At 41.1% G+C, this 27,962-nt stretch overlaps 1 protein-coding gene across 3 annotated transcripts; it reads left to right on the top strand.

Annotated features, from left to right (window-relative positions):
• The first annotated feature begins 7,688 nt into the window (after positions 1 to 7,688).
• On the top strand, positions 7,689 to 27,061 carry c11h1orf210 (chromosome 11 C1orf210 homolog). Of its 3 annotated transcripts, none has more exons than XM_059983993.1 (3): positions 7,689 to 7,972; positions 21,895 to 22,050; positions 24,721 to 27,061. In XM_059983993.1, exons 2-3 carry the CDS (start codon positions 22,020 to 22,022, stop codon positions 25,062 to 25,064), a joined length of 375 nt encoding a protein of 124 aa, XP_059839976.1. In that variant the 5' UTR covers positions 7,689 to 7,972; positions 21,895 to 22,019; the 3' UTR covers positions 25,065 to 27,061. The 3 variants fall into 3 exon arrangements, with proteins under 3 accessions (XP_059839976.1, XP_059839977.1, XP_059839978.1); XM_059983994.1 differs by having other exon boundaries at positions 21,892 to 22,050; XM_059983995.1 differs by lacking the exon at positions 7,689 to 7,972 and adding an exon at positions 10,338 to 10,406.
• Positions 27,062 to 27,962: the final 901 nt, after the last annotated feature.

Raw genomic sequence — 27,962 nt, 5'->3', positions numbered from 1 at the left:
TACGAGAGATTGCTGATGTTGGAATCCAGAGCCAAATAACAACAAATTGTTGGAAAAACTCAATGGGTTAAGCTACATCTATGGAGGCAAAGGTATCGTTCATGTTTTGGGCGAAGGACTGAGAGTGTAGGAGAAGGTAGCTGATCTATAGAAGTAAGAGGGAGGAGTGAAACCAAGGTTGACAGGTGTTGGTAGGAACCAAATAATGGTGTGAATGATGGGCAGATGGTGCCAGCTGGGGAAGGAAAGGGGGATGTGTGGCTTCATCTTGACAGTAGAGGAGGCCATGGCTAGACATATCAGAAGGGAATGGGACATGGAATTAAAATGTATGGTCACTGGGAGGTCCTGCTCTCTCTGGTGGACAGAGCATAGTTGTTCAGCGAAACGGTCTCCCAGTCTGAGTCTGGTCTCACACTCAGGTTGGAGGAACAACACCTGTTATTTTGTCTGGGTAGCCTCCAACCTGATGGCATGAGCATTGATTTCTCTAACTTCCATTAATGCCCCTCCTCCCCTTTTTACCCCATCCCTGATATATTTATTTATGTATTATTCCCCCGCTTTTTTTCTCTCTCCTTTTTTTCTCTCTCTGACCCTCTCACAATCACTCCTTGCCTGTTCTCCATCTCCCTCTGGTGCTCCCCTCCTTCTTTCTTTCTCCCTAGGCCTCCCATCCCATGGTCCTCTCCCTTCTCCAGCTGTGTGTCCCTTTTGCCAATCAACTTTCCAGCTCTTAGCTTTATCCCTCCCCCTCCTGTCTTCTCCTATCATTTCGGATTTCCCCTTCCCCCTTCCACCTCTATATCTCTTACTATCTTTTCTTTCAGTTAGACCTGATGAAGGGTCTCGGCCCGAAACCGACTGTACTTCGCCCTATAGATGTTGCCTGGCCTGCTGCATTCCACCAGCATTCTGTGTGTGTAATATCCAACCTGTAGCTCAGGATGGCCAATGTGAACAGATTACAAATGTTCTGCACTGTGGTTCCCTAGTCTTCATCTGGTCACCTTCCTGGGAAGGTGAGGCTGCCACATGAGGAAAAATTGGGTCAAATAAGGCTCTCTCTATTAGAGCATTGATGAATGAGTCAGGATCTTATTGAAAGCTTGGATCATTGTTTGATTTGCACTCCCTAAAATACAAATCTAAGATGGTTAAAGGAACCATCCTCGAAGCGCTCAATGCGGATAACTGTGCTCTAATGGCCTACACGCAGCCTGATCTATAACTGTTTATTGACAGGTTTGAAGAAGCCTCACGTCTGTTTGGCCTCACTATCAATCTGAACAAAACAGAGGCCTTATTTCAGCTTGTTCCTGGATCCAGTGCTGTGCCGCCTTTCCGTCACCATTGAAGGCGCAACACCGAGGGTAGTAAAGGAATTTAAATACCTCGGCAGTTTCACCCCAGTGATGGTTCCTCGATGAAGGGTGTTGGTCCGAAGAATTATCTGTTTATGCCCCTCCATAGATGCTGCCTAACCTGCTGCGTTTCTTCAGTTTTTTGTGTGTTGTTGAAGAATTCCAGCATCTGCAGAATCTCTTGTGTCTGGGATCAAGGAGATAAAGAGTCCAGTCCTGCTTTTATTTCTTATTCCATTGTTCAAACTGTCATAGAACTGACAGAACTGGTTAGTAATTCTTGTGTTTGACAGTTGTGACAGATCTGGGTGCAGACCCTGTGTCTGACAGTAACAACTGAGCTGGTACAGGAAACTGCCCTTGTATCCTTTAGAAAAGATTAGTGTTATGTTTTGTAACTTCAAAACATTAAATTAATTCTAAAGAAACGCATGAGGTTCAAAAATAAGGGCATAACTTTGTCTTTATTTTACCACATGTATCACGTGGTAGCGTGATGACTTATGAAATTAACATATTTACACATGTAACCCGTAATTAATTATCTAAACGAATGGGAATGCTTATTCAACCAATATATATACACAAGATTACTCAAATATTACTGAAATATCAAATACACAACAATAAGGATTAGCTTTATTTGTCACATGTAGATTGAACTATATGGTGAAGCGCGTCACTTGCATCAAATCAAATCAGTGAGGATTGTGCTGGGCAGCCTACAAGTGTGATCATACTTCTGTTGCCAACACAGCATGCCCACTACTTACTAACTAACCTATATGCCTCTGGAATGTTGGGAAAACCAGACCACCCAGAGGAAACCCACGCGGTCATGGGGAGAACAATGTCCTTACAGGCAGCAACAGGGGGTATATCTGTTAACATTGACATATCTGGAATTGACCCTGTACCTGGCAGTGATAACTGATCTCAGTTCTGTGCCTATTTCTTACAGCATCCTACTGATCTCCCGGTGTCCGACAGCGGTGACAGATCTGGGTACCAACCCTATAGTTATGGAACTGGCTACTGAACCTGATACGACAGTGGTGATAGAGCTGGGTGCTGACAAGCCCCTGTCTTACAGTAGTGACAGGGCCTGGTTTTGGCTTTGTATCTGACACAGTACGGAGTCAGTCACTAACTCTTTGTCTCACCTTTGACAGATCTGGTTACTGACTCTGTGTCTGCCAGCATGGTGCCCAGGATCGGATTTCTGTGCAAGCAGGAAGTACAGGGAGGCTGGACGGCTGGTGATTTGGCTTCCCGTGTTTCGAGCCTGTGGTTCGAGGTCCCATCATTGGCTATTCTAGGGATCAATATTGAAGAGCAAAGCCTGAAGGTTTATCAGATGTCTGGAGACTGGAGTCCTGTCTTGGAGTTGGAGGACTGTCCATGTGTGTAGGTGGGTGGGATGGAGAAGGGGTGAGGAAGGAACGAGGCTTGTTCTGCTGTTGTTGTGTTCCATTGTATTATTTTCTGTGTTATTCTGCTAAGCATTGTAGGTATGCTATGTTGGTGAAAGAATCTGTGGTGATAGTATCAAATTAAAAGCTGATGTGTACAAAGTCGCAAAGAGTAGTGGGAGACTAGAGGATTGGGAAAACTTTAAAAAGCAACAGAAGACAACTAAACAAGAAATAAGGAAAGGGAAGATAGAGTATGAAAGTAAATTAGCACAAAATATAAAAACAGATAGCAAAAGTTTTTATAAATATATAAAGCGGAAGAGGGTGGTTAAAGTCAATATAGGTCCTTTGGAAGACAAGAAGGGGAAATTGATATTGAGTGATAAGGAAATGGCTGCGGCATTGAACGACTATTTTGTGTCAGTCTTCACAGTGGAGGACACGTCTAATATGCCAAAGAATGATGTTATGGATGAAATTGGAGGTGAGGACCTCAATAAAATCACTGTCACTAAAGAGATAGTGATGAGCAAACTAGAGGGCCTGAAGGTAGATAAGTCCCCTGGTCCTGATGTGATGCATCCCAGGGTGCTGAGGGAATTGGCGGAAGTTATAGTAGGTTTGTTGGTAATCATTTACCAAAATTCTCTAGACTCTGGGCAGGTCCAGGCGGATTGGAAGACAGCAAATGTCACACTACTTTTTATAAAAGGATGTACAGCAAAGACATGCAACTATAGGCCAGTTAACTTAACACCTGTAGTCGGGAAAATGCTTGAAGCTGTCATTAAGGAAGAAATAGCGAAACATTTAGAAAGGAGTGGTTCCATTAGACAGACACATCATGGATTCAGAAAGGGCAGGTCCTGTTTGACAAACTTACTGGAGTTCTTTGAGAACATAATGAGTGCAGTGGATAGAGGGGAACAGGTGAATGTCGTATACTTGGATTTCCAGAATGCGTTCGATAAGGTGCCGCACAAGAGACTTATAAATAAGGCACAGATACATGGAGTCGGAGGAAGTGTACTGGCAAGGATAGTGGATTGGTTGACCAATAGAAGGCAGAGAGTTGTACAAATGGGTATTTCTCCGGTTGACAGTCAGTGGTGAGTGAGGTGCCGCAGGGGTTTGTGCTGGGCCCAAAGAAAGTCTGCAGAGGGATACAGATAGGTTAAGTGAATGGGCCAAGGTCTGGCAGATGGAATACAATGTTGGTAAATGTGAGATCATCCACTTTGGAAGGAATAATAGAAGAGCAGATTATTATTTAAATGGTGAAAGATTGCAGCATGCTGTTGTGCAGAGGAACTTGGGAGTGCTTGTTCATGAATCGCAAAGAAGTTGGCTTGCAGGTACAACAGGTTTTTAAGAAGGCAAATGGAAAGTTGGCCTTCATTGCTAGAGAGATTGAATTCAAGAGCAGGGAGGTCATGTTGCAACTGTACAGGGTACTAGTGAGGCCACACCTGGAGTACTGTATGTAGTTCTGGTCTCTATACTTGAGGAAGGATATACTGGCTTTGGAGGCAGTGCAGAGGAGGTTCACCAGGTTGATTCCAAAGATGAAGGGGTTAACCTATGAGGAGAGATTGACTATACTCCTGGGACTATATAGCCTGGGACAATACTCTCTGGTATTCAGAAGAATGAGAGAGGATCTAAAAGAAACATACAAAATTTAGAAAGGAATAGATAAGATAGAAGTAGGAAAGTTGATTCCATTGGTAGGTGAGGCTAGAACTAGAGGACATTGCCTCAAGATTCAGGGGAGAAGATTAAGGACAGAGATGAAGAGAAACTGTTTTTCCCAGAGAGTGGTGTATCTGTGGAATTCTCTGCCCAGGGAAGCAGTTGAAGCTTCTTCACTAAATACATTTAAGATACAGTTCGATAGGTTTTTACATGGCAAGGGAATTGAGGGTTATGGGGAAAAGGCAGGTAGATGGAGTTGAGTTTACAGATAGATCAACCATGATCTTATTGAATGGTGGAGCAGGCTCGATGGGCCGGATGGCCTACTCCTGCTCCTATTTTTTATGTTCTTGTGATACTTGTGGGCTGCCCCCAGCACATCGCTACGTGTGCTGGTCGTTAGCACGAATGACACATTTCACTGTATGTTTCAATATACTGTACTGTGGAAAAGTCTTAGGCACAAAGACATAGCCAGGGTGCCTATGACTTTTTCAACAGTAGTGTACATGTGATCAATAGATCTGAATCTGAATCACTGAATACGCCGGTTACTGATCTATGTGTGACAAAAGTAATTGAGTTAGTTACTAACCTCTTGTCTCATAGCAGTCACAGAGCTGCCTACTAACCCTGTGTCAAATAGTAGTGAGGGGCTAGGTTCCACAACAGGACTTCCTGGAACACAGAGGTAAATTTAGAGTGAAGAAAGAAATTGCTTCTTTCCCCCCCAACCCCTGCCCAATTTAAAGCATTTCATTACAGGAAACTTTGCCTGGTTGGAGAAAATTTTCATATCACTGATCCTTTCCCACTCTCTCTTGCCAAGGTCACATGACTGTGTTGACAGCAAAGTTCAGAGGCCGATAGTCATTCTAGTCAGCAGGACGTAGAATATTGTTTTTGTAAGCTCATATCTAACTTCCTCCCAACCCTGTAAATCAGACCGGCTTGATTACATTGCGGAAATGGTCTTTATTCCCTAAAAAACAATCCCAGGTTAGTAGACCAAGTGTTAGCCTTGGTGTGGGACTCGGTGCTAAAGTTTAGAGATTTGAGGTATATGGATTTCCATTTTATTTTTAGAAGACAAAATAAAGATCCTTATGGAACAGACCTTTGAAATATTGGAATATAACAGAGGGCAAGTCTGTGAGATTGATGGAAGGTGTAAGCCAGAGATTTATTAATGGATTTGAGAGGTTAAACGTAGGCGAGGGTGAGTTGGAATTAGGATTGACCTAGGACAATTCAGGATGGGTGAGAGATGAGATTGTGAGAGAGAGCAGAGGTCTGAGAGAGCAAATTGTGGATATAATTCAACAAAAATTGTACCTATAATTCAATAGAAAAGGTCAATTTGAATCATGAGAGAAGTTCAGAAGGAAATAGAAGTGAGGGTCTGTATTCACTGGAATTCAAAAGAATAAGGGGTGACCTAATTGAAACAGTTCACTCTTTGTGGCTACCTGTAAGCAAACAGACTCAAGGTGCTGTAATTCATATCTTCTTTTCTAATAAATGTATTTCGAATCTTGAGTCTTTAAAAAGAGAAGAATATTTCCCCTGGCTGGAATAAAAGGCAGATGAGAGCATGAGCAGAAGTGTCCCTTGCTTCAGGTTCCAGATCAGTTTATTGTCTTTCTACTTGATGTGAACCACCAAGTGAAACAACGTTCCTCCGGACCAAGATGCACAACACAATACCTATAGCTCACACACCTAACACATAAAGTAATATTAACAAATAATAAAGTGCATTTAAGACACAAGTTAAAAAGTAAACAGTGTAACACCAGTGGTGCTTCATGTGTGATGAGACCTGGTTGGTGGTAAGGAGTCCAGCTGTCTTATAACCTGGGGAAAGAAGCTGTTTCCCATCCTAACAGTTCTTGTACCTGATGAAGGGTCTCGGCCCGAAACGTTGGCTACTCTTTTCTCACGGATGCTGCCTGACCTGCTGAGTTCTTTCAGCGTTGTGTACATATTCTTTGATCCACAGCATCTGCAGTTGTATCTTTTTGAGTTCTTGTACCTCTTGCCTTAAGGTTAAAGAAATTGCTGAATGAATGTGAGGGATTATTGACAATGTTTAGAGCCCTGCACACTCAGTACTTCTGATAAATATTTATGATGGGTGGAAGAGACACCCCAGTGATCCTCTCAACAGTCCTTGCAATCCTTTGTAGGAACTTGCAGTCAGGTGCTTTGCAAATTCTTGTCTGCAAACTAGGGGGAAGAGAAAGCATTTAAACAGGTAATGATAGATCATAAGTTCTTGAATGTCATACCAAAATAAAAGATTAAAGATAATTTAAAAATTCTTCTATTTAAAGATTAGGCCTATTGGTCACCTGTGCATCAAAACTGACAGTGGGATGCACTGTTTGCTTCAGATCAAATAAGTGAGGATAGAGCTGGGCAGCCCTCAAGTGTCACCAAGTTTCTGGCACCAACATGCCCACAACTCACTAAACCTAATCCGTATGCGTTTGGAATGTGGGAGGAAACCCACACAGTCATGGGAAAACATATAATCTCCTTACAGACAGCGGTAGGAATTTGACCCCGATCTGACAGCTGGTGCTGTAAAGCATTGTCTACGCGCAACACTACCATGTTGTACGGCCACTTGGAATGGTTGTACAGGCTGTTGCTTGTGCTGTTAGCAACAACCAGAAAGAAAGGGAACTGCTTCCCTCGGGCATTCAACAGCCCTGCTCTGACACCTTAAGGGTTAATTTTGCATTTGTAGCATTTTGTTGCCTTACTGTGGAGACCGGTGAGAAATGTTTTTGCAACGACATTCCTCTGAAACTATGTAATATTCACCCACACCTACCTGACTAGTCACCTGGAAAATGCGAACTGTATTTCACTGATGACAGGCACAAGAGACTGTAGACAATCCTAATGTAGGGTTTTGACCCGAAACATTGACAGTTCATTTCTCCCCACAGATACTGCTTGACGTATTAATCTTCTGCAGCAGTTTGCTTATTGGATTAAATCTCCATGGATGTTTAGAGTTGTTTCTTTAACATTTGACCTGCCGGAAAAGGTATGCTAACAGGAAGTGTTGTTGGGAGAGCAGAAAATCAGCTCAGAAGTGGTTAAAATGCAAATGCACACAATCAAACTTCACAGTCGACTGACATTTCAAAATAAGCATTGTTTTCTTCAGCATTCTCAGCTACTAGGGAAGTAGTGCAAACTGCTGGTGTGTCTGACAGTATGTAATTACTACTTTCAGTTCACTACCACCATAACGAATGATTGGAAAGGCAGAATCCAACTTTGCTTCGATTGTCTGGTTAAAGATTAGCCAATATTCGTCTTGTATAGATCAACCACTGCAAACAGTTTACAGCCAGGACAAAATTTCCAAAAGCTTCAACCTTTGCCCTCTGGCACTCCTGTATTACAAACACATTTGAATTTAGTGAGAGAAAGCGACAGCAAGAAACCAGCCTCTTATTTTTAAGCTGACAGCCTCAGGTAAGTGATTCCTCGTTTGTCCACTTTTTCAAGCAAATGTTAAAAGGAAAGGCGCCTCTCCTTATTTCCTCCTGGCTGCCCACTGAGCAATTGTGTTAGCGATATGTGCGAAGGAAAACTTACTTCCTCTTAGTCCAAAAAATGCACTCAGTGGCCACTTTATTAGGTACAGAAGTGGGACTCAGTGTGGCTTTCTGCAGCTCTATGCCATCCACTTCAAGGTTCAATGTGTTGTGCTTTTAGCGATGCTCTTCTGCACACCACTGTTGTAACGCATGGCTATTTGAATTACTGTCACCTTCATGTCAGCTTGAACTACCGGTAGTCTGGCCTTTCTCATCTGACCTCTTTCATTAACAAGGTGTTTTTGCTCACACAACTGTTGCTCACTGGGATTTTATTTTGGTTTTTTTTGCCCATTCTCTGTAAACTCTGGAGACTGTTATGCATGAACACCTAGAGATCAGCAGTTTCTGAGATACTCAAACCACCCCATCTGGCACCAACAATCATTCCGCAGTCAGTCACTTTGATCACATTTCTTCCCCTTTCTGATGTTTGGTCTGAAAACAACTGAACCTCTTGACCATGTCTGCAAGTACTGAGTTGCTACCACATGATTGGCTGATTAGATATTAGCATCATTGAGCAGGTGTACAGGTGTACCTAATAAAATGGCCACCGAGTATAATTCCAATGCCCTGATGTTTAAATTGCGCAGCCGTGGGAGAAGCAACTGTAGATGATACCACACAGGACCATACACAACATTGACATAAAGCGGAATAGAGCAGGTGGGGAAATGTGGAAGTCTTTAAAATGGAGCAACAGGAACATGGAGTGAAATTGGAGTCAGAATCAGGTTTAATATCACCAGCATATGTCGTGAGATTTGTTGACTTTTTGGCAGCCATAATAATAGAGAAAAAAATTAATTACAGTAAGTATATATATTAAATAGTTAAATTAAACAGTGCAAAAATAGAAATAAAAAGCAGAGGGAGAGTGTGTTTCTGGGTTCAATGTTCATTCAGAGGGGAAGAAGCTGTTCGTGAATCATTGAGGCTTCTGTAGCTCCTTCTTGATTATAGCAATGAGAAGAGGGCATGTCCTGGGTGATGGGGGCCCTTAATGAAGGATGCAGCCTATTTTGATCCTGTGCAATAGCCACCCCCCCCCCCCCCCCCCCAGCTAGCAGGTTGTTCTTCCAGGTAGAGGAGTTATTTTTAACTCAAGGCTCCCTTTTAATACTGCACATCATTTTATTGAATATTAGAGAGCAGAGATTAGGCCACTGTGCACATTCTCTCTTAAAGTGCTGCATCAACCTGTAATAAAGACTGTACTAATATAGAGATAACCAAGAAACAATAATTTGCCTGTGTTTACTTTAACAGAATATCCTATGGCACTTCATAGTAGTGGTACCAAGCAAAAAGTAAACTTAGCACTAGGATCACAAGCAACTACTGATGCTGGTATCTGGGGCAACACATAAGATGCTGGAGGAACTCTGTGGAGTTAGTGTTTTGAGTTCAGAATCTTCAAATTAATTAATAGACCAATAAAGGACTTGAGGAGGACAGGATTAGAATTGAAGCAGGAAACAGGCAAAATTTAGGGAGGTAAGGGCAATTGAAATCACAACCAGCAAAATTGGAAGGATTATATCAAGAGATGTAATATATTGCATCTGGAGGGTTGTAGAGCTGGAGGAAATTGAAGAAGCAGAGACAAGGTCAAATATGGAGAGTTTGAAAACACTGGTGGAGAACTCAGTTAAGGCCACAGAATATAGAAAGTAAAGAGGGTTGATAACAGATGATTCATCATTAACTACAATAAACAATGAACAAGTGAACACAGACAGGACTGGGATTCTCTTATCTCCTGGTAATCAGCTTGTAAAATGATGGCCCCGATTGGAATAATGGACCAACACAAGGCTTTAAGAATATAAAAGGCGTTGGCTATTTTACTGCGTATGTAATTCCTCATACTGTCTGAAAAGAGAGGTACAGACCGAAACTCTCTTTATGTTTAGAAAGTATGAGTACTTGATGTCCTATAGATTACAGAGCTACTGTTTGAGAGTTGGGAATTGGGATTACCTGAATAAATTATTTATTTTGCCAAGATAAATGCAAGGGAAATTTCCCTGTGCTGTAACTTTCTAGCAGTGTATGGTTGGCTTAGAAGGAGTGAACCAAGATTGTTCACAGAAGGTAGTCAATTAGATGAGTAACACTTTCTTCTCCAAGTGCTGATTTTGTTTTTCTGATTGGATTGATGACATTATGGACTACATTGTTCCTGTGACATCCCAAATACGTATATTACACAAGGGAAATATCAATAACGACACTCAAGGATGCCAGTGTACTTAAGTGAAGGCCTGCTTTAATCTTGACAGCAAATAACTATGACCTATCAGGTAAGGTCACAAATAAATGCATTGTGGACATAACAGGCACTAATGGTTAACAATATGGAACTGCAAGTGGCAGTTTAATCTGATAGATGTTGCAAATAGCTCGCATGTTTAGAGTCTTATTTAATAATAATGTCTTGAACTACAAAGTTACACAGGAGGAAGTGCCAAATTTATATTACACATTGTTTTTACAAAACAATGGTTGCCCTCCCCTCCATGAGAAACCTTGTCCTTTACCGTTTGTTTACTAGTTGGACCCTGGAGGTTCTGGCTCTGACCCCAGACAACTTTACGGTCTAACTTGCTGAGCACTGGAATAATATTTAAGTGTTCCTCTGGCTATTTTCCACATTAGTACTGTGCTTAAACAATGGGTCTATCACCTTGTGAACACTTCCGAATGCTATTTTCTAAAGAACAGACAGGAAAGAAGTTCTGAGTTCTGAAGAGGCCCATATTCTATGAAAAAATAATCTCTTTAATTATAGAAAGATTACTGGCCATACTTAGATTAAGAAGGCAATCAAAAGTCATTGACTTGAATATTAATATTAATAATCAATTAAAAATGGTTTATCTGTATTTTTATTATTTATTATAAATCACTTCTTATTTCTGATCATCTGATTATTATATTATCAATATTTATGAAATATCATAAATGCCAAGTTATGATTTAGATAATTGTAGAGTCATGGGGTCACAGAGCACTACAGCACAGAAAAAAAGGCTCTTTCAGCCATCTAGTCCGTGCCGAACTGTTTTTCGGCCTCGTTCTATCTACCAGTATGTAGATTACAGCCTTCCATACCCCTACCATCCATGTACCTATTCAATCTTCTTTTAGATTTCCCACTGAACCCGCACCTATCCCTTCCATTGGCAGTTTGTTCTACACTCACACCACCATCTGAGTGAAGAAGTTTCTCTGCAGGTTCCCTTTTCACCCTTCACACTATGACCTCTAGTTCTAGTCGCTCTCAGTGTTGTTGCCTTTTGTTACCATCATTAATTCTGACAATATCACTCTGCAACACTTAATGTCATAAGATTTTGACATTACATATGAAAATATGAACTTCTGATTCACAAATACTGTTGCTGAAAGTCAAAAGGGACAGAACCAAACAATCTTGTAAAAAGTGAAAGTATACTCTGACAGTGATGGCAAGGATATGTTGATACCAAAGTCTTGAGCAATTTGGATCAATGACTAAAGAATCTGTGGAGTGGATTGAGGTCAATGGCTCTACCTTTCCCAACATTATGCAGGAGAAATTTCAGCTCTCTGAACATCTGTCACAAGATAAATGGTTGAATTATTTGGAGACAGTGTAAGGTTCAAGAGAGATGATCGAACAGAATAGCATGTTATCAATGTGTACAGGGAATCTGACATTGTGTTAGATCTCACTGGACCCAGTCATACATGGATAAGCTGTAAGATCTGGTTCTCCTCTGCAGCTAGACTTCAAACACTAAGATTTGACTGGCAATTGGGCTTGAAATGTAGCGGAGACAAGTCTTTGACAGAAGCAAAATGAAGACAAGGCTTGTCTTCTGTTAAAGCTGTCAGTGATATTTAGCACTTTAAAAATATTTCTGATACAGGAAATGTATGAGGAACATAGGAGTACACTTAATGAAGAAATCAAGAGGGCAAAAAGAGGACTTGAGATAGTTTGGCAGATAAAGTAAAAGAGAATCTTAAGATATTCCCTAAAAGAACTAGGGAAAGAATATGATCCCTTTAGGATCAATATGGTCATCTATGTGTGAAGAGATGGCACATGGTAAAGTCTTAAATGAATGCTTCACATCTATAATTACCATGGAGAAGGTCATAGAAGCTAAGGAATTCAGGGAAGAGAATAGTGGTGTCCTGAAACATATTGATTTTACAAACAAGGATGTGCTGGCATTTTTAAAACACACGAAGGTCAATAAATCCCTAAGACTTGAATGAGTCTATCATTGGATACTGTAGCGACATTTGAATCATAGTTAGCCATGGATAAGGTATTAGAAGATTGGAGGATGGCTAATGTTGAGCCTTTATTTAGAAAAGGTTTCAATGACAAGCCTGGTTGACAAACCAATGAGTCTAACCTCAGTGCTGGATTCCATGTAGAGATCAGCAATGGACATAGTGACAAATCTTGAGCCATTCAGTAACAGTTGAATAATTAGGTTTAATTCCAAAACTTAAGTGAAGTTTCAAAGGCTGAACACAGGCAATTTCATTCAGATGTTTGACTCCATCCAGCAAGATTTACCCCATTGTACTTCTGGATAATATTACCAAGGGGAATCACAGGAGAGGATAATAGGAGTGAGTGAGTGATAGATCGTGAGAACACTTAAAGATAATGTTGAGTGATAGGCAGAGAAGCCACTATTTGTGATTTCCTTCCTCAGTCTAGAAAATATAGGATGGAACCAAGTGAATGTAGCCACTCAGCTGGATGGAGATAATTAATTGTCAATCCTGTTGAAGAAATAGATGAGGAAGGACAAATTGTAAGTCACTTAGAATATTAGTTGTGACTTTGATAACCACTTAGTAAGAGCTTTATGGTGAAAATTTCAATGACTCAATGGTCTGGATAATTGCAAGGCTCATAATACTTAAGATATTTTTATTGATCCTCAATTTTAAATTTAAAGCAATTTTAAAAAAATATTAATTTTAGAAGGGGCTCTGGGACAGACCATGACAATAATTGGGCAGAATTGTATTTGCTTGTTGTTGTTTTCCTTGGGAGGCCTGGTGGCTGTTCTATATGCAATGAGTCCTTACGAAAACAGTCTTGCAGTAAATGACTTACAAATTCCTTTTTATTTGGATCTAAGACTAACAGGTCAGGTTGTTGTGTGGGGAAGATACTTTTAAGTTACCTTCCACAAGATTTGGACTGAAATGCAATTTATTGTCAGAATTATAATCACACAGACTAGCCAAGGCTACATTTATGTTTTGCCTTTTATAGTAATAATCTCCTCTTATTATTTTTGAATGGAGAGAAAATTCAAAAATCTGAGTTGCAAAGGGACCTGGGAGTCCTTGTGCAGGATTCCCTAAAGGTTAATTTGCAGGTTGAGTTGGTGGTGAGAAAGACAAATGTAATGTTAGCATTCATTTCGAGAGAACTGGAATACAAAAGCAAGGATGTAACGCCAGGTCTTTATAAGGCACTGGCAAGGCCTCTGTTAGGAGCATTGTGATCAGTTTCAGGCCTCTTATCTAAGAAATGATGTGCTGACATAGGAGAAAGTTCGGAGGAGGTTCACAAGAATGATTCCAAGAGTGAATCTGTATGTATGTATAAATAAACAAACAAACAAACAAATAAATAAATAGATAGATAAAGGAACATTTGGAGGCTCTTGGCCTGTACTCACCGGAATTTCGAAGAATGAGGGGAGATCTCATTGAAGCCTAGTGAATGTTGAAAGGCCTAGATAGAGTGGATGTAGGGAGGATGTTTCCTATAGTGGGGGGAGTTTAGGACCAGATGGCACATCCTTCTATTCAATATTCTATTCAGCCTTCTGTTTTAATATTTGATAGGTTTCACTGAGTTCCCTCTCTTTCTTCTAAACTCCAATGAATACAGGGTCAGAATTATCAAGCGCTCCTCATCTGTTAAGCCTTTCATTCCTAGAATTACTTGTGTGAACCTGCTCTGGATTATCTCCAATGCCAGTACAACCTTTCTTAGATAAGGGGCCCAAAACTGCTCACAATACTCAAAGTGCAGTCAAAGTGCAATGTCTTATAAAACTGCAGTATTACATCCTTGCTTATATACACTATTCCTCTCGAATTGAATGCTAACATTTAAATTGCCTCATTCACCTCCTGCTCTTCCTGCAAGTTAACCTTTTGGGAATCCTGCACCAGGCCACTTTTGATTTCTGAAATTTCCCCGTTTTGACAACCGTCTATGCCTTTATTCCTTCTACCAAAGTGCACGATCATAAACTTCCCTACATTATTTTCCATCTGCCACATCTTTGCCCATTCTCTCAAGTCCAAGAATTCCTACAGATTCCCTGTTTCCTCAACACTATGTGTCCCTCCACCAACCTTTGTATCAATCATAAACTGAGCCACAAAGCCATCAAATCTGTCAACCAAATTATTGACATATAACATGAAAAGAGTCAGTCCCAACACTGATCCCTGCAGAACATCACTAGGTACCGGCAGCCAATCAGAAAAGACTCCCTCAATTCTCACTCTTTTCCTTCTGCCAGTCAGTCACTCCTCTATCCATGCAAATATCTTTCCTGTAACACCATGGGCTCTCATCTTGTTTAGCAGCCTCTTGTGCAGTGGCTTGTCAAAGGTCTTCTGTAAATCCAAGTAAACAACATCCTCTGACTTTCCTTTGTCCAGCTTGCCTGTTATTTACTCAAACAAACCCAACAGATATGTTAGACTTGATTTCCCTTTAAGGAAACCATACTGACTTTGGCCTATTTTACCATGTTCCTCCAAGTACCCCAAAAATTCATCCTTCGCAATGGACTCCAGCAACTTCCCATCCATTGAAGTCAGGTGAACTGGCACATATTTTCCTTTCCTTTGCCTCCCTCTCTTTTTAAAGAGGGGAATAATATTTGCAATTTTTCCAGTCCTCCAGAACCATTCCAGAATCTAGCGATACTTGAAAGATTACTACTATTGCCGCCACAATCTCTTCAGCCACCTCTTTCAGGACCCTGCAGTGTGGTCCATCTGGTCCAGGTGTCTTATTTACCTTCAGACATTTCAGCTTCCCAGGCAGCTTTTCCTTAGTAATAAAACCACACTCACTTCTGCCCCCTGACAGTCTCAAATTTCTGCTATACTGCTAATGTCTTCTGTAGTGAAGCCTGATGCAAAGTGCTCATTAAGTTCATCAGCCATTTCTTTGTTTCCCATTACTGCCTTTCCAGTGCATTTTCCAGCTCTCTCTGCTCTTTTACTCTTTACATATATGAAAATCTTTTGGAATCTACTTTTATATTGTTGGCTAGCTTACAAGTTCAAGTTCATGGGTAAGTTTATTGTCATCTGACTACAACCAAACAAAACAAAGTTCTTCCAGATCATGGTACCCACAAACCATACATCACACAGAACACATGAGATTATCATAAATAAACTTAGCATAAATAAGTTAATAAAATGTAATTCAAAATGTATGTAGTGCACAGCACGGGTAAACAGTAAACATTTCTCTGTCCAGGTAATGAAATCTATAATAAAACTTAGTAAATATATCTGATCCGGAGAACACTCAGAGAAGATTGCAGGCACTTGGAAATCTAACCTTCCTCAGTCTTTTAAGCAATCATATCTTGTCTCTGAACTCAGTGGACCTTGTGAATTTGCAGATATTGAGGGTGTAAAATCTGAATAACTGCAAATTAATCTGCTTCTGCCCTAAGTAGCCTCATATTTTTATAGATTCTGATTCTGAAGAATAATATAGTAGAGTACAGGCCCTTTGGCTCACAATAAAAGGATTAAAATAACCCTCCAAATGTCAGCCTAACATACACTTCTAATTTCAGTATGCAACATCATTAGGTACACCTCTACACTTACTCATTAATGCAAATATCTGATCAGCCAATCATGTGGCAGTAACTCAATGCTTAAAAACATGCAGACATGGTCAAGAGATTCAGTTGTTGTTCAGGCCAAATGTCAAAGTGGGGGAGGAAATGTGATCTATGTGACTTTGATTGTGGAATGATTGTTGTTTTAGACGGGGGTGGTTTGAGTATCTCAGAAACTGCAGATCTCCCAGAATTTTGACACACAACTTTTGATACCAAAAGATTCCTCGGATACATAAAGTGTAAAAAAAGAGGTGAAAGTGGATATTGGACCGCTTGAAAACAATGCTGAAGAGATAGTACTGGGGGAACTATGAAATAGCAGACAAACTGAATAAGTATTTTGCATCAGTCTTCACTGTGGAAGATACCAGCAGTATGGTGGAAGCTTCAGGTGTCATGGGCATGAAATGTGTGAAGTTATCATGACTAGACAGGAGGTTCTTGGGAAACTGAAAGGTCTGAAGGTAGGTAGGTAAGTCATCTGGACCAGATGGTGTAACACCCCTGAATTCTGGAAGAGGTGGCTGAAGAGATTGTGGAGGCATCAGTAATGATCTTTCAAGAGTCATTAGATTCCAGAATGGTTCTGGAAGACTGGAAAATTAGAAAAATGTCACTCCACTCTTCAAGAAGGGAGAGAGGCAGAAGAAAGGAAACTATAGGCCAGTTAGTCTGACCTCAGTGGTTGAGAAGTTGTTCAAGTCAAATATTAAGGATGAGAGCCTTTTCTGGTTGGCTGCTAGTGACTAGTGGTGTTCCACAAGGGTCTGTGTTGGGACTGATTCTTTTTATGTCATAATGTCAATGATTTGGATGATGGAATTGATGGCTTTGTTGCAACATTCACAGATTGTATGAAGATAGGTGGAAGAGCGGGTAGTTTTGGGGATTTGGGGAGGGTACAGAAGGACTTAGATAGATTAGGAAATAGCAGATGGAATACAATGTCAGGAAGTGTATGGTATGCACTTTGGTAGAAGAAATGAAATGGTTGACTGTTTTCTCAATGGAGAGAAAATACAAAAACTGAGGTGCAAAGGGACCTGGGAGTCCTTGCACAGAATTCCCTAAAAGTTAATTTGCAGGTATAGTCCATGGTGAGGAAGGCAAATGCAATGTTAGCATTCATTTCTAGAGGACTAGAATATAAAAGCAAGGATGTAATGTTGAGACTTTCTAAAGCACTGGTGAAGACCCACACGGAATATTGTGAGCAGGTTTGGGCCCCTTATCTTAGAAAGGATGTGCTGAAGTTGGAAGGGGTTCAAAGAAGGTTCACAAAAATGATTCCAGGATTGAATGGCTTCCCATATGAAGAGCATTTGTTGGCTCTGGGCCTGTATTCACTGGAATTCAGATGAAGGAGGGGTGTCCTCATTGAAACCTATTGAATGGTGAAGGGCCTTGATAGAGTGGATGTGAAGAGGATGTTTCCTATGGTGGGAGAGTCTAAGAGCAGAGGACACAGCCTCAGAATTGAGAGGAGTCCTTTTAGAACAGAAATGAGGAGGAATTTCTTCAGCCAGTGAGTGGTGAATCTGTGGAATTCTTTGCCACAGGTAGCTGTGGAGGCCACCTTTATGTATATTTAAGGCAGAGGTTGATAGATTATTGATTGGTCAGGGCATGAAGGGATACGGGGAGAAGGCAGGAGATTGGAGCTGAGGGGAAAGTTGGGTCAGCCACGATGAAATGGTGGAGCAGACTCAATAGGCCAAATTCTGCTTGTTGGCCTGATTCTGCTCCTATATCTTATATATCATAACTTAAACATAGAAACATAGAAAATAGGTGCAGGAGTAGGCCATTCGGCCCTTCGAGCCTGCACCGCCATTCAGTATGATCATGGCTGATCATCCAACTCAGAACCCTGTACCTGCTTTCTCTACAACTGTCAACTGTCTCTAGAGTTTACAGAGAATGATGCAGAAAACAAGCAAAAAAAATCCAGTGAGTGGCAGCTCTGTGTGCAAAAATGCCTTTTAATGAGAGTGGTTAGGGGGGAATGAACAGCTGACCAGAAGGCAATTGTAACTCAAATAACCACATGTTACAACAGTAGTGTGCAGAAAAGCATCTTTGAATGCAAAATATGTTGAACCTTGACATGTCTGGGCTACAGCGGTAGAAGACCATTAATAGGAGGTATCCAATAAAGTGGCCTTCCAGGAATATAATGCATGCCTAAGGCTAGACAATACCTAGGGTGTCTCCAACACAGGGCAGTTTGTAGCACTGTTCAGAAGTGTCACAGTTTAGTCCCAGAACTTGCTTACTACATAGACTGCTGGTATTGTTACTGTCAGCTGAGTGTGCTGCACAACAGTCATTTGCTTGCACAATATAGGGGTTGTTGCCCTTAAGTCGGAAAGTTAGTGCTACCTCTGCCGCCTTTTGTTCAGAGGCTGATGCTTCAGTGACCAGTAGAGGGAGTATTGCACCGACAGATGTAATAGCTCAGTCCGTTGCATGCTCATATGCAGCCTGCAAGGGAGTAAGTGGAGGAAAATGAGCCATCGAGGACACAGCTGGGAATGGAGGTGGGTGGGAGGAGTCAGTAAACAAGGTAAAAGGCTCTTTCAAGGCCTCTACCAAGTGGCTTTGTGTGGTAGATTAATTGTGGTGTTGTCAGCTGGATTTGTCATTGGAGCGGTTGAAGCAATGCAGCGAGTGTGTCTTTGTGAGAGCAGCATGCGATGGTGATTGGAATATTGTGGCCATCAGGGCATTGGTTTGCCAGGTTGTCAGAAGATGGTCTGACGTTGGGTACCATTCTTGGACAGTGTTGGAAAAAAAGTAAATAAGAGACTTACTTCAGTGAGCTCCCATTCCTGTGGTGTGCAATGAAAGCGTGGTTGTATAGGGAATGAAAGCAGACATTAAATTATCCAAGAGGACCATTGCATGGTGAACAGCAGTGCAACTGGTACTGAAATTATATGAGACGTACAATTGAGCCACTTTATTAGATACCTCCTCTTCATGGTCTTCTACTGCTGTAGCCCAGTCATGTCAAGGTTCAACATATTTTGCATTCAAAGATACTTTTCTGCACACTACTGTTGTGACGTATGGTTATTTGAGTTACAATCACCTTCTGGTCAGCTTGAAATAGAGATTTACAGATTGATATTTTCACCAAGAAATGGTTGTCACTCTCTGTGACTCTGAAACAAACAGTACTGCATAAACACAAGATACCTTGCAGATGCTGGAAATCCAGAGCAACACTCACACAATGTGCTGGAGGAACTCAGCAGGTCAGGAAGCATCTATATAACTGAATAAACAGTCAATGTTTTGGGCCAAGACCCTTCTTCGGGACTGCAAAGGAAGGGGGAAGATGCCAGAGTAAAAAGGTGGGGGATAGGGGAAGGAGGATTAGTTAGAAGGTGATCGATGAAACCTGGTGGATGGGGAGGGTAAAGGGCAGGAGAAGAAAGAATCTGACAGGACAGGAGGGTGGACTGAGGGAGAAAGAGAAGAAGGAGGGGCACCAGGGGGTGGTGATAGAGATGGAGGAACAACATTTACTGGAAGGAGAAATAGATGCTCAAGCAGAAGAGGTTGGTAAAATAAGACGCCATGGACTGTTGGAAGGGAATAGGGAGCGGAAATAAAGTGATTGGTCACCAGGAAATTCTGCTTTTGGCAGATGGAGTGGAGTTGCTTGACAAAGCGGTCCTCCGATTTACTGCAGGTCTCACCAATGCGAAGGATGCCGCATTGGAAGCACTGGATACAATAGATGACACCGACAGATTTAGAAGTGAAGTGTTCCCTCATTCTGAAGGACTCTGAATGGAGGTGAAGGGCAGTGAATGGGCCAGTGTATCATTTCTCTCACTTGGTGGAAATTACTGGGGAGGAACAAATGGACAAGGGAATCACGGAGAGAGTGATCCTTGTGGAGAGTTGGGGGGAAGATAAGGTAAAGATGTGTTTTGTTGGTGGATCCCATTGAAGATGGCAGAAGCTGCGGAGACTGATATGTTGGATTCGGAGGCATGTGGGGCGGTAGGCGAGGAGAAAAGGAATTCTAACCCTGGTAAGGTGGTGGGACAATGGGTTGTGCACAGATCTCTGGGAAATGCAGGTGAGAACAGGATTAATGGCAAAGGAAAGGAAACCCCATTCTTTGAAGAAGGAGGAAAGCCTTATCCTCAGAACTGTTGTGGTGATGAAGGAACTAAGACAGGAGAATAGTATTTTTACAGAGACAGGGAGGTAAGCAATGTAGTCAAGATAGTTGTGGGAATCAGAAGGCTTATCAAAGTCATTGGTAGACAGTTTATTTCCAGAGGTGGGGACAGAAAGATCAAGGAAAGTGAAAGGGGTGTCAGAAATGTACCAGCTGAATTTAAGGGCAAGGTGGAATTCGGAAGAAACTTTGATGAAATTGATTAACTTAGAGTGGGAACATGGCAGCAACAATGCAGTCATCAATGTAGCACAGGAAGAGCTTGAGAGTGTTACTGTGGAAGGCTTGGAACATGAGTTATTGCATGTAGGCAATGAAAAGGCAGGCATACAGGGGCTTACTGGGTGCCCATGGTTACCTTTTGAGGATGGAGAAAGGGGAAAGAGCTGAAGGAGAAATTGTTCAGAGTGAGGACCATCTGCCAGATGGAGGAGGTTGGTTGTAAAGGGGAAACTGGTTGGGTCTTTTGTGGAGAAAGAAGCTGAGTGCTTTAAGCCTGTCTTGATGGGGAAGAGAAGTCTATATGAACTGAACATCTTTGGTGAAATTGAAGCAGTCAGGGTCAGGCAATTGAAAGTTTTTGAGGAAATTGAGAGTCTCTACTTTCTGTAAAGGATGAGGAAAGTCCATCTCCCACCCCCCATCCTCATCACATTCTACAGGGGTTGTATTGAGAGCATCCTGAGCATCTGCATCACTACCTGTTTCAGAAATTGCTCCATCTTGGATCGCAAGACCCTGTAGCGGATAGTGAGGTCAGCTGAGAAGGTCATCGGGGTCTCTCTTCCCGCCATAACAGACATTTACACTACACGCTGCATCCATAAAGCAAACAGCATTATGAAGGACCCCACACACCCCTCATACAAACTCTTCTCCCTCCTGCTGTTTGGGAAAAGGCACTAAAGCATTTGGGCTCTCACGACCAGACGATGTAACAGTTTCTTCCCCCAAGCCATCAGATTCCTCAATACTCAGGGCCTGGACTGACACCAACTTACTGCCCTTTACTGTGCCTATTGTTTTGTTTATTATTTAGTGTAATGCCTGCACTGTTTTGTGCACTTTATGCAGTCCTGGATAGGTCTTTAGTCTAGTGTAGATTTTTTCTGTGTTGTTTTTACATAGTTCAGTGTAGTTTTTGTACTGTTTCATGTAGCACCATGGTCCTGAAAAATGTGCCTCATTTTTGCTGTGTACTGTACCAGCTGTTATGGTTGAAATGACAATAAAAAGTAACTTGACTTGTCTTGAGAGTATGTGAAGTGTTATGGATGTAGGTGGGAAGGAACTGAACCAAGGGGGATAAAATGGAGTCAAGGTGTGTAGACACAAGTTCAGTGGGGTACAAGCAGGCAGAGACCTGGACTGTCAAATTTGTGGATGTTGGGTAGGAGGTAGAAATGAGTAGTGTTGGGTAAGGGATCTATGAGTTTGGTGACAGTGGATGGGAGTTTTCCAGAGTTGATGAAGCTAGTGATGGTGTTGGAGGTAATTTTCTGATGATTCAGAGTAGAGTCCTTTTCAAGGGTAAGTGTCATACCAATCCTTCATCTGTATCCTTCTAACTTGATTGCCAGTGTCTAGAAAAGTGCAGTGATATCTATTTGAAGTCTGTGTGTTCCTGAATATATAAAAGGCATCAAGATATTGTCTCTATTTTCCAAGCAGAAGATTTGGAAGTCTTACACTGCATGCTGTCACCTGACCGCCAGTGAAAAGATCTGCTGAATCTGGACCTCACTCCTGTGGCCTGTTTGCAGACATATGCAAGGTTTTGATGCAAAGTTCATGAAATGGAGTCAGTAACAACTTCTGCCAATCAGAGTAAGCAAGAGTCTTTGTATTATATTTGTATGTTCTCATACTGCTTGCCGAACGTTACACGTTGTGCTTGGCAGTAGTAGTACACGACAGGAGAAGGATTGACTATTTAACCCATCAAGTCAACAGCAGGCAGATATGGATCGCTGGTGGATATTGAGGGCTATGGATTAAGTCCAGCACACGTTTCATGGTTTCAGAAGCAAAAGCTAGAAACTCAGGCCACCGAACACATGTTCACAGTGGAAACAACACTACTTCCATTACATTATTTTTCAACCATCTTGAGGCTGTTTGTAATACAGAGCATAGAACACAAAACAATTCAACACAGGAACAGGCCTTTTATTCCATGATGCCAAAATTAAATGAACCCTGTCTACCTGCGCATAATCTACTTCATTTTCTTACCTGTCTGTATGTAAACATTGCTATCATAACGGTTTCTAGCACCTCCCATGGCACAATATTCAAAGCACCTGCCACTTTTTGAACAAAGACCTGTCTTGCAAACCTTCTTAAATTTTCCCCTCTGACCTTAAAGCTATGCCCTCTAGTTGAACTTTCCAAGCTGAAAGACTCTGTCTACTCTATCTGTGCCTCTCAATTTTATGTACTCAGAGTTCCACCATTTACTGTATATTTTCTTCTTACATTTAATGTTCCTAAGTGTCCCGAAGTTGCCAATATTAAGCTCTGACTGCTGTTCCTCTGCCCATAATTTCCATTGGATCCATATCCTTTTGCACCCTATTCAACCTTCCTTACAATCCATTACTCTGGCAATTTCTGTGTTATCTACAAGCTTACTAATCAGCCCACCTTCATTTTTGTGTAATAATGTATATGTCACAAGCAACAGAGGTCCCAGCTGAGACATCTAGTCAGAATAACACTCCTCCACCATTATACTCCTTCTTCCGTTAGCTTTAGTCACATAAATTTCATGTGCCTTAATCTTCTTGATCCCCCTTATCCTGAGAGACCTTTATTGCAATGCAAGTTATTATTATTATTCCAGAAATGTTATTCTGTATATTTCTGCTGTTATAAGTTTCATGCCACCTCACCGTATTCCAGTCCTGATCCAGGGCCTTGACCCAAACTGTCAACAATTCCTCTCTTCCTACAGATGCTGGTTGACCCCCTGAGCTCCCCCAGTTCAAGATTCCAGCATCTGCAGTCTCTTTTGTCCCTTCTGTATTCCAAATTGTTCAATACCCATGAACAATGCAGCATTAAAAAGTTGCCAGAGAGTTGAGTGTAAATAAGAGGCAAAGCTTGAGGAAGCACATTTAATGCCCAGTAAAATACACGGTAAAGCTCCTCTACATGTTAATTCTTTCAATTTACAATATTAGTAAATGAGTACAATGAATACTTACAGAAATTACATTTGTGGTAATTATTTTTCCTCTACTAAATACTATTTTGTTATGAAGATATCAAACTTCTGTAACCATTGCTTTATGCTAAGACTTCCTGTTTACTTCCTTTACAGTTCAATGCATTTGTTCCCTCCCTTAAGTGAATGGCTTTTCAGTATTTGAGCTCTTTTCAAAGGTCATTTTGTTTATAACTCTCTATAAATTCACACCGAATTCAGCCACTATGTTTAAACATGTTTTTTGGAGAGGAAGCCGAATGAATATATATTTTTAAACTGTTCAATTTGTTTCATGAGAATAGAATGACATATTGAAGTTGTTGATACACTGAATCAAATAGGAACCACAAGATTTGAAGGTGTGAAGTTTGAATAATCTGATAGAATAATTCTTCTGAATACCACTGCCTACCCTACCCAAGAATTTGGGATCCACAGCACAGCACTGAGTTTGACTTAGCCAACTTAAGATTTGTTACCTTGAACCACTTTCCCAAATAAGACTATAAAACATAGAAGCAGAAATTGTCCACTTGTCCTATCAAGTCTGCTCCATCATTTCAACATGGCTGATTTATTATTCCTCTCAGTTCCATTCGCTTGCTATGTCCTGTAGCAATAAGGCATTCTTACTGTCTAATATGTGTCTGAGTGATATTGAGCTAGAAGGCATTTTCAATATCTTTGGACTGGTACTACCAGTTTTCCAGATTTTGTAAGTTCCAATTTGCAATGTTCAACAAGTTAGTTACTTTTGCACTTGCTAATTTACAGTTGAAACTTGGTGAGAAAATATAGAGTCATAGAACACTATGAGTACATCACAGAAAAAGGCCCTTCAGCCCATCTAGTCTGTAAAAAAATATTAATCTGCCTAGCCCCATTGACCTGCACCCAGACTATAGCCCTCTATACCCTTCCCATCCATGTCACTTTCTCTTAGATATTGAAATTGAACCCACACCCACGGCTTCCGCTGGCAAATCGCTCCACATTCTCTCAACCTTCAGAGTGAAGAAAATCTTTAAACATCGAGAAGCTTGATGATGTGCAGCAAACTTTGATGCTTATTTCTATCTTTAATACTGTGTTGTGAGGAAGCCTCGCAGAAAAGATCTGGAAAATTCCCATAAAAAGGCTTCCTTTCCACATTCAGTCCATTTGGCAAGAACTCATATTAAATTCGAAATAACATTCTTCATATGGCTCACATATATTGTATAAATATTCATTGATATATGTCCAGATAAGTATTTAATTAACACTGTGTTTATTGAAATCTTCAGCTTCATATACGTCACCAGAAGGAGGCAGCAAGGCATGGCACTACCTTGTTGGTGTACTGGTAACAGCTATCCTCCTCTCAGCATTGACTGTCATTTGTGCAAAGTTTAAACTCTTCCACAAATACTTTACCAGCTACAGCCACCACCTGCTGCCAGAAGCGGCCATCCAAGATAATGACACAGTTAGTGTAAGCATGGTGTACGATGGCAATATGAAGGAAAATAGAAATCAAGCCATGTATCCACCTGAGGGCCTGGAAGAAGAGGATGGATATATTGAAGATAATTACATTCATATGGGAGCAAAATCTGAAGATGACGAAGAGATGCACGTTACCATTTAACAACAACAGATCCGCCACCTCAATATTTTCTAAACCAATCTGTTTTCACCAACTTGAGAGCTTGAGTTGCCCTGCCCACTTTATCATACGCGATGGTTAAAGTTTGTTGCTCAGCCACTGGAACTTGCTGAAGTCTCTCCCCATTGTGTGTGAAGAAGAAATTGCAACTGTCAGAGAAAGGAAATGAATCAAGTTCGAAGTTCAAAGTAAATTTATTATCAAATAATTATGTTGTAAGTCACCATATATTACCCTGAGATTCATTTCCTTGCAGGCATACAACAGATCCAATGAAAAGCTACACACAAAGACTGATAAACAATCAATGTGCAAAAGAAGACAAACTGTGCAAGTACAAAAATAAATAAGGAAATAAATGAAATGGAGAATATGAGATAGAAGAAGAAGTAATAGCTAATATTGGTGTTGTCCATTGCTTCTTGTGTGACATCCACCACTTGCAACAATTGGCCAAATACTTTTCCTGATAAAGAAATGCCGCAAGTTCTTCCTCCAGTGCCCATGTTCCATTTTCTGCTGCTTGTTGTGAGCTCTCCTCTGTAACAGAGGAAGGATAAATGTTCACTGAATTTGACTGCAAATTTGGGTCAGTCTAAATGCAGTACATCATTAAAACACTTCCTCCAAGTCTCACCCTGACGCTCTGTATTTGAGTCATTCTACCGTTTCAATAATGTTCAAAAGGATGTTAAGTATCATCTTTCTCCTGTATCCAAAGTGAAAACTGAAACAAGCGATCTGAGGCATCAAATATCCAGCTGATTTTCTTTGTAGCTGGGTATGAGTAGAGTGGGATGGGAAAAGGACAGAGTGGACCCTTCTTTGCCTGTGTGATATATAATCATAATTTCTGCAGGGTGTCCGAATCTGCAGTGTTAACATCCCTTCTTGTTTCAGTTTGAATGGTGACACTATTCCTTTCCAAAATTCACTGCTTTGATTCAGGTGCATCCATAGAACCACAGAAACTTTACAGCACAGAAGGAAGCCATTCGGCCCAGCTCACCTTTACCAATTGAAAAGAGCCTAACTCCCTATTCCAATCTTCCAGATCATAGTCCACAGCTCTGCATGTACACAGCTTCAAGTTCAAGTCTGGCCACACATTCAAATAACTGCCAAGCTTATGAATCTACATTTAAGGGGCTAATCTACATTAAGGGGCTACCCATAACCCATCCCTCCTAGTTTCTCCCCACAAGACCCATCACACAACAAATTACAAAGAAAAATGGAGCTGGGTTTGGGTGAAGATATGGGGGTGGGGGGGGGGAAGGAACTGACAGAGGTCTCAGTTTGTTATTGCAAATCCAATGAATCAGCTGCCTAGAAATCTTTCTTGAGAGTTTTATTGGGCTTTTACCTTGACTCCACTATATAGACTTTCTTCCACTATATCTAGTTACACATTTCTCTGTCCTTTTACTGGCGTAAATTTTGATGTTTGGATTCAGGGCTTTTGATTGAAACAGCTGGTGTTCAGTTTTTGAAACTTCAGGAGGCCTTGGATTGCCTTCCCCAGGCTCCCAAAACAGAGGTCCATGACATATATCGTGAAGAATGTGATAAACCTAGCCTCACGTTTCCATTCTGTCCAACTTGGATCCCATCATTGCTTGGATCCCCTGGTATTACAATGAAAAATGGGAATAAGATGGCAGATGATTTGAAGCCCCAAATAATGGGACTTTATTGGTGATTACAGGCCTGTGGATGAAATGGCAAATGGAAAGACAAGTTTCTTTATAATTATTTGGTTTTAGTTCAATGTTTCTACACTTGCCAAGTTATCCTGTCTTTTCTTTAACTGATACTATGGACCAGATGAATGTTTTCAACATTTGATCCTGATTTACATCTTCGATTTGTTCAAGTTATGAAAATTCCTTGGTTGTTTCATTTGGAAATATTTAATGTAAGGTTAATATTGTGCACTTCAGCAGGATTTTGATAATAAATGTACCTTGAATTTTGAACTTTGACTCCACGGAAGATATTCTTATCCCTTATCAACAAAATATACTTCTACTCCTCAGGTGAATAATAAAGCTAGGCCTTCCCATACATGGAATAGGTGATGACTGAAAGGACACGTGGGTTTGTGTGGAATTATGTTTCCTTAGCCGCTGATACCAAACATCTGCAAATGTACTTAAGACTCTGAATACCTTCACAAATGCCCTTTCTCCATTTTGATAAGTTGAGGACCAGAATTTCCCAGGAGTGGGTAGAAATGTTGCATTTCTGCAGTGAAGCTTCTGTCGAGCTCCAGACTTCTGTCCAAGATAGAGCTAAGAATAGAGACTCTGCTTCAGGAGTCAGGGTTTGTACATGATAAAAAAAAACTGCTTGTCCAGCATGGTCAACTTAGTGCAGAGGTTCCCCACCTGAGATCCAAGGACTCCTTGCTTAATGCTATTGGTCCATGGTACAAAAAAAGTTTGGGAGCCCCTGACTTAGAATAAACTATAAGACCTTAAGACATAGGAGCAGAATTAGGCCATTTGGCCCATCAAGTCTACACTGCCATCAATCACGGGTAATCCTTGTGTTCCCCCTCCTCAGCCTTACTCTCTGGCCTTTTCCCCTTAACCTTTGATGCCGTGGCCAATCAAGAACATACCAAGCTCTGCCTTAATTACACCTAACAATCTGGTCTCCACAGCTGCCGATGGTAACAAGTTTCACAAATTCACCACCCTCTGGCTAAAGAAATTTCTCCATGTCTGTTGTAATTGGACCCCTCTTCTATCCTGAAATTGTACTCTCTTGTCCTAGAACCACTCCCCCCCCACCCCCCCATCATGGGAAGCACACTTTCCACATCTACTCTTTCTTGGCCTTTCAACGTTTGAGAGGTTTCAATGAGATTCCCCC

Source organism: Hypanus sabinus, chromosome 11 (assembly GCF_030144855.1).
Source record: "Hypanus sabinus isolate sHypSab1 chromosome 11, sHypSab1.hap1, whole genome shotgun sequence".
In the NCBI taxonomy this organism is placed as follows: Eukaryota; Metazoa; Chordata; class Chondrichthyes; order Myliobatiformes; family Dasyatidae; genus Hypanus; species Hypanus sabinus.
The sequence above is the reverse complement of the archived record's forward strand: the minus strand, read 5'-3'. Positions and strand labels throughout refer to the sequence as shown.

Coding starts and splice junctions, on each gene's coding strand:
- c11h1orf210 (XM_059983993.1), top strand. CDS start 22,020: ATGGAGTCAGTAACAACTTCTGCCAATCAGA. Junction 22,051..24,720: donor AACAACTTCTGCCAATCAGA/GTAAGCAAGAGT, acceptor TGAAATCTTCAG/CTTCATATACGTCACCAGAA.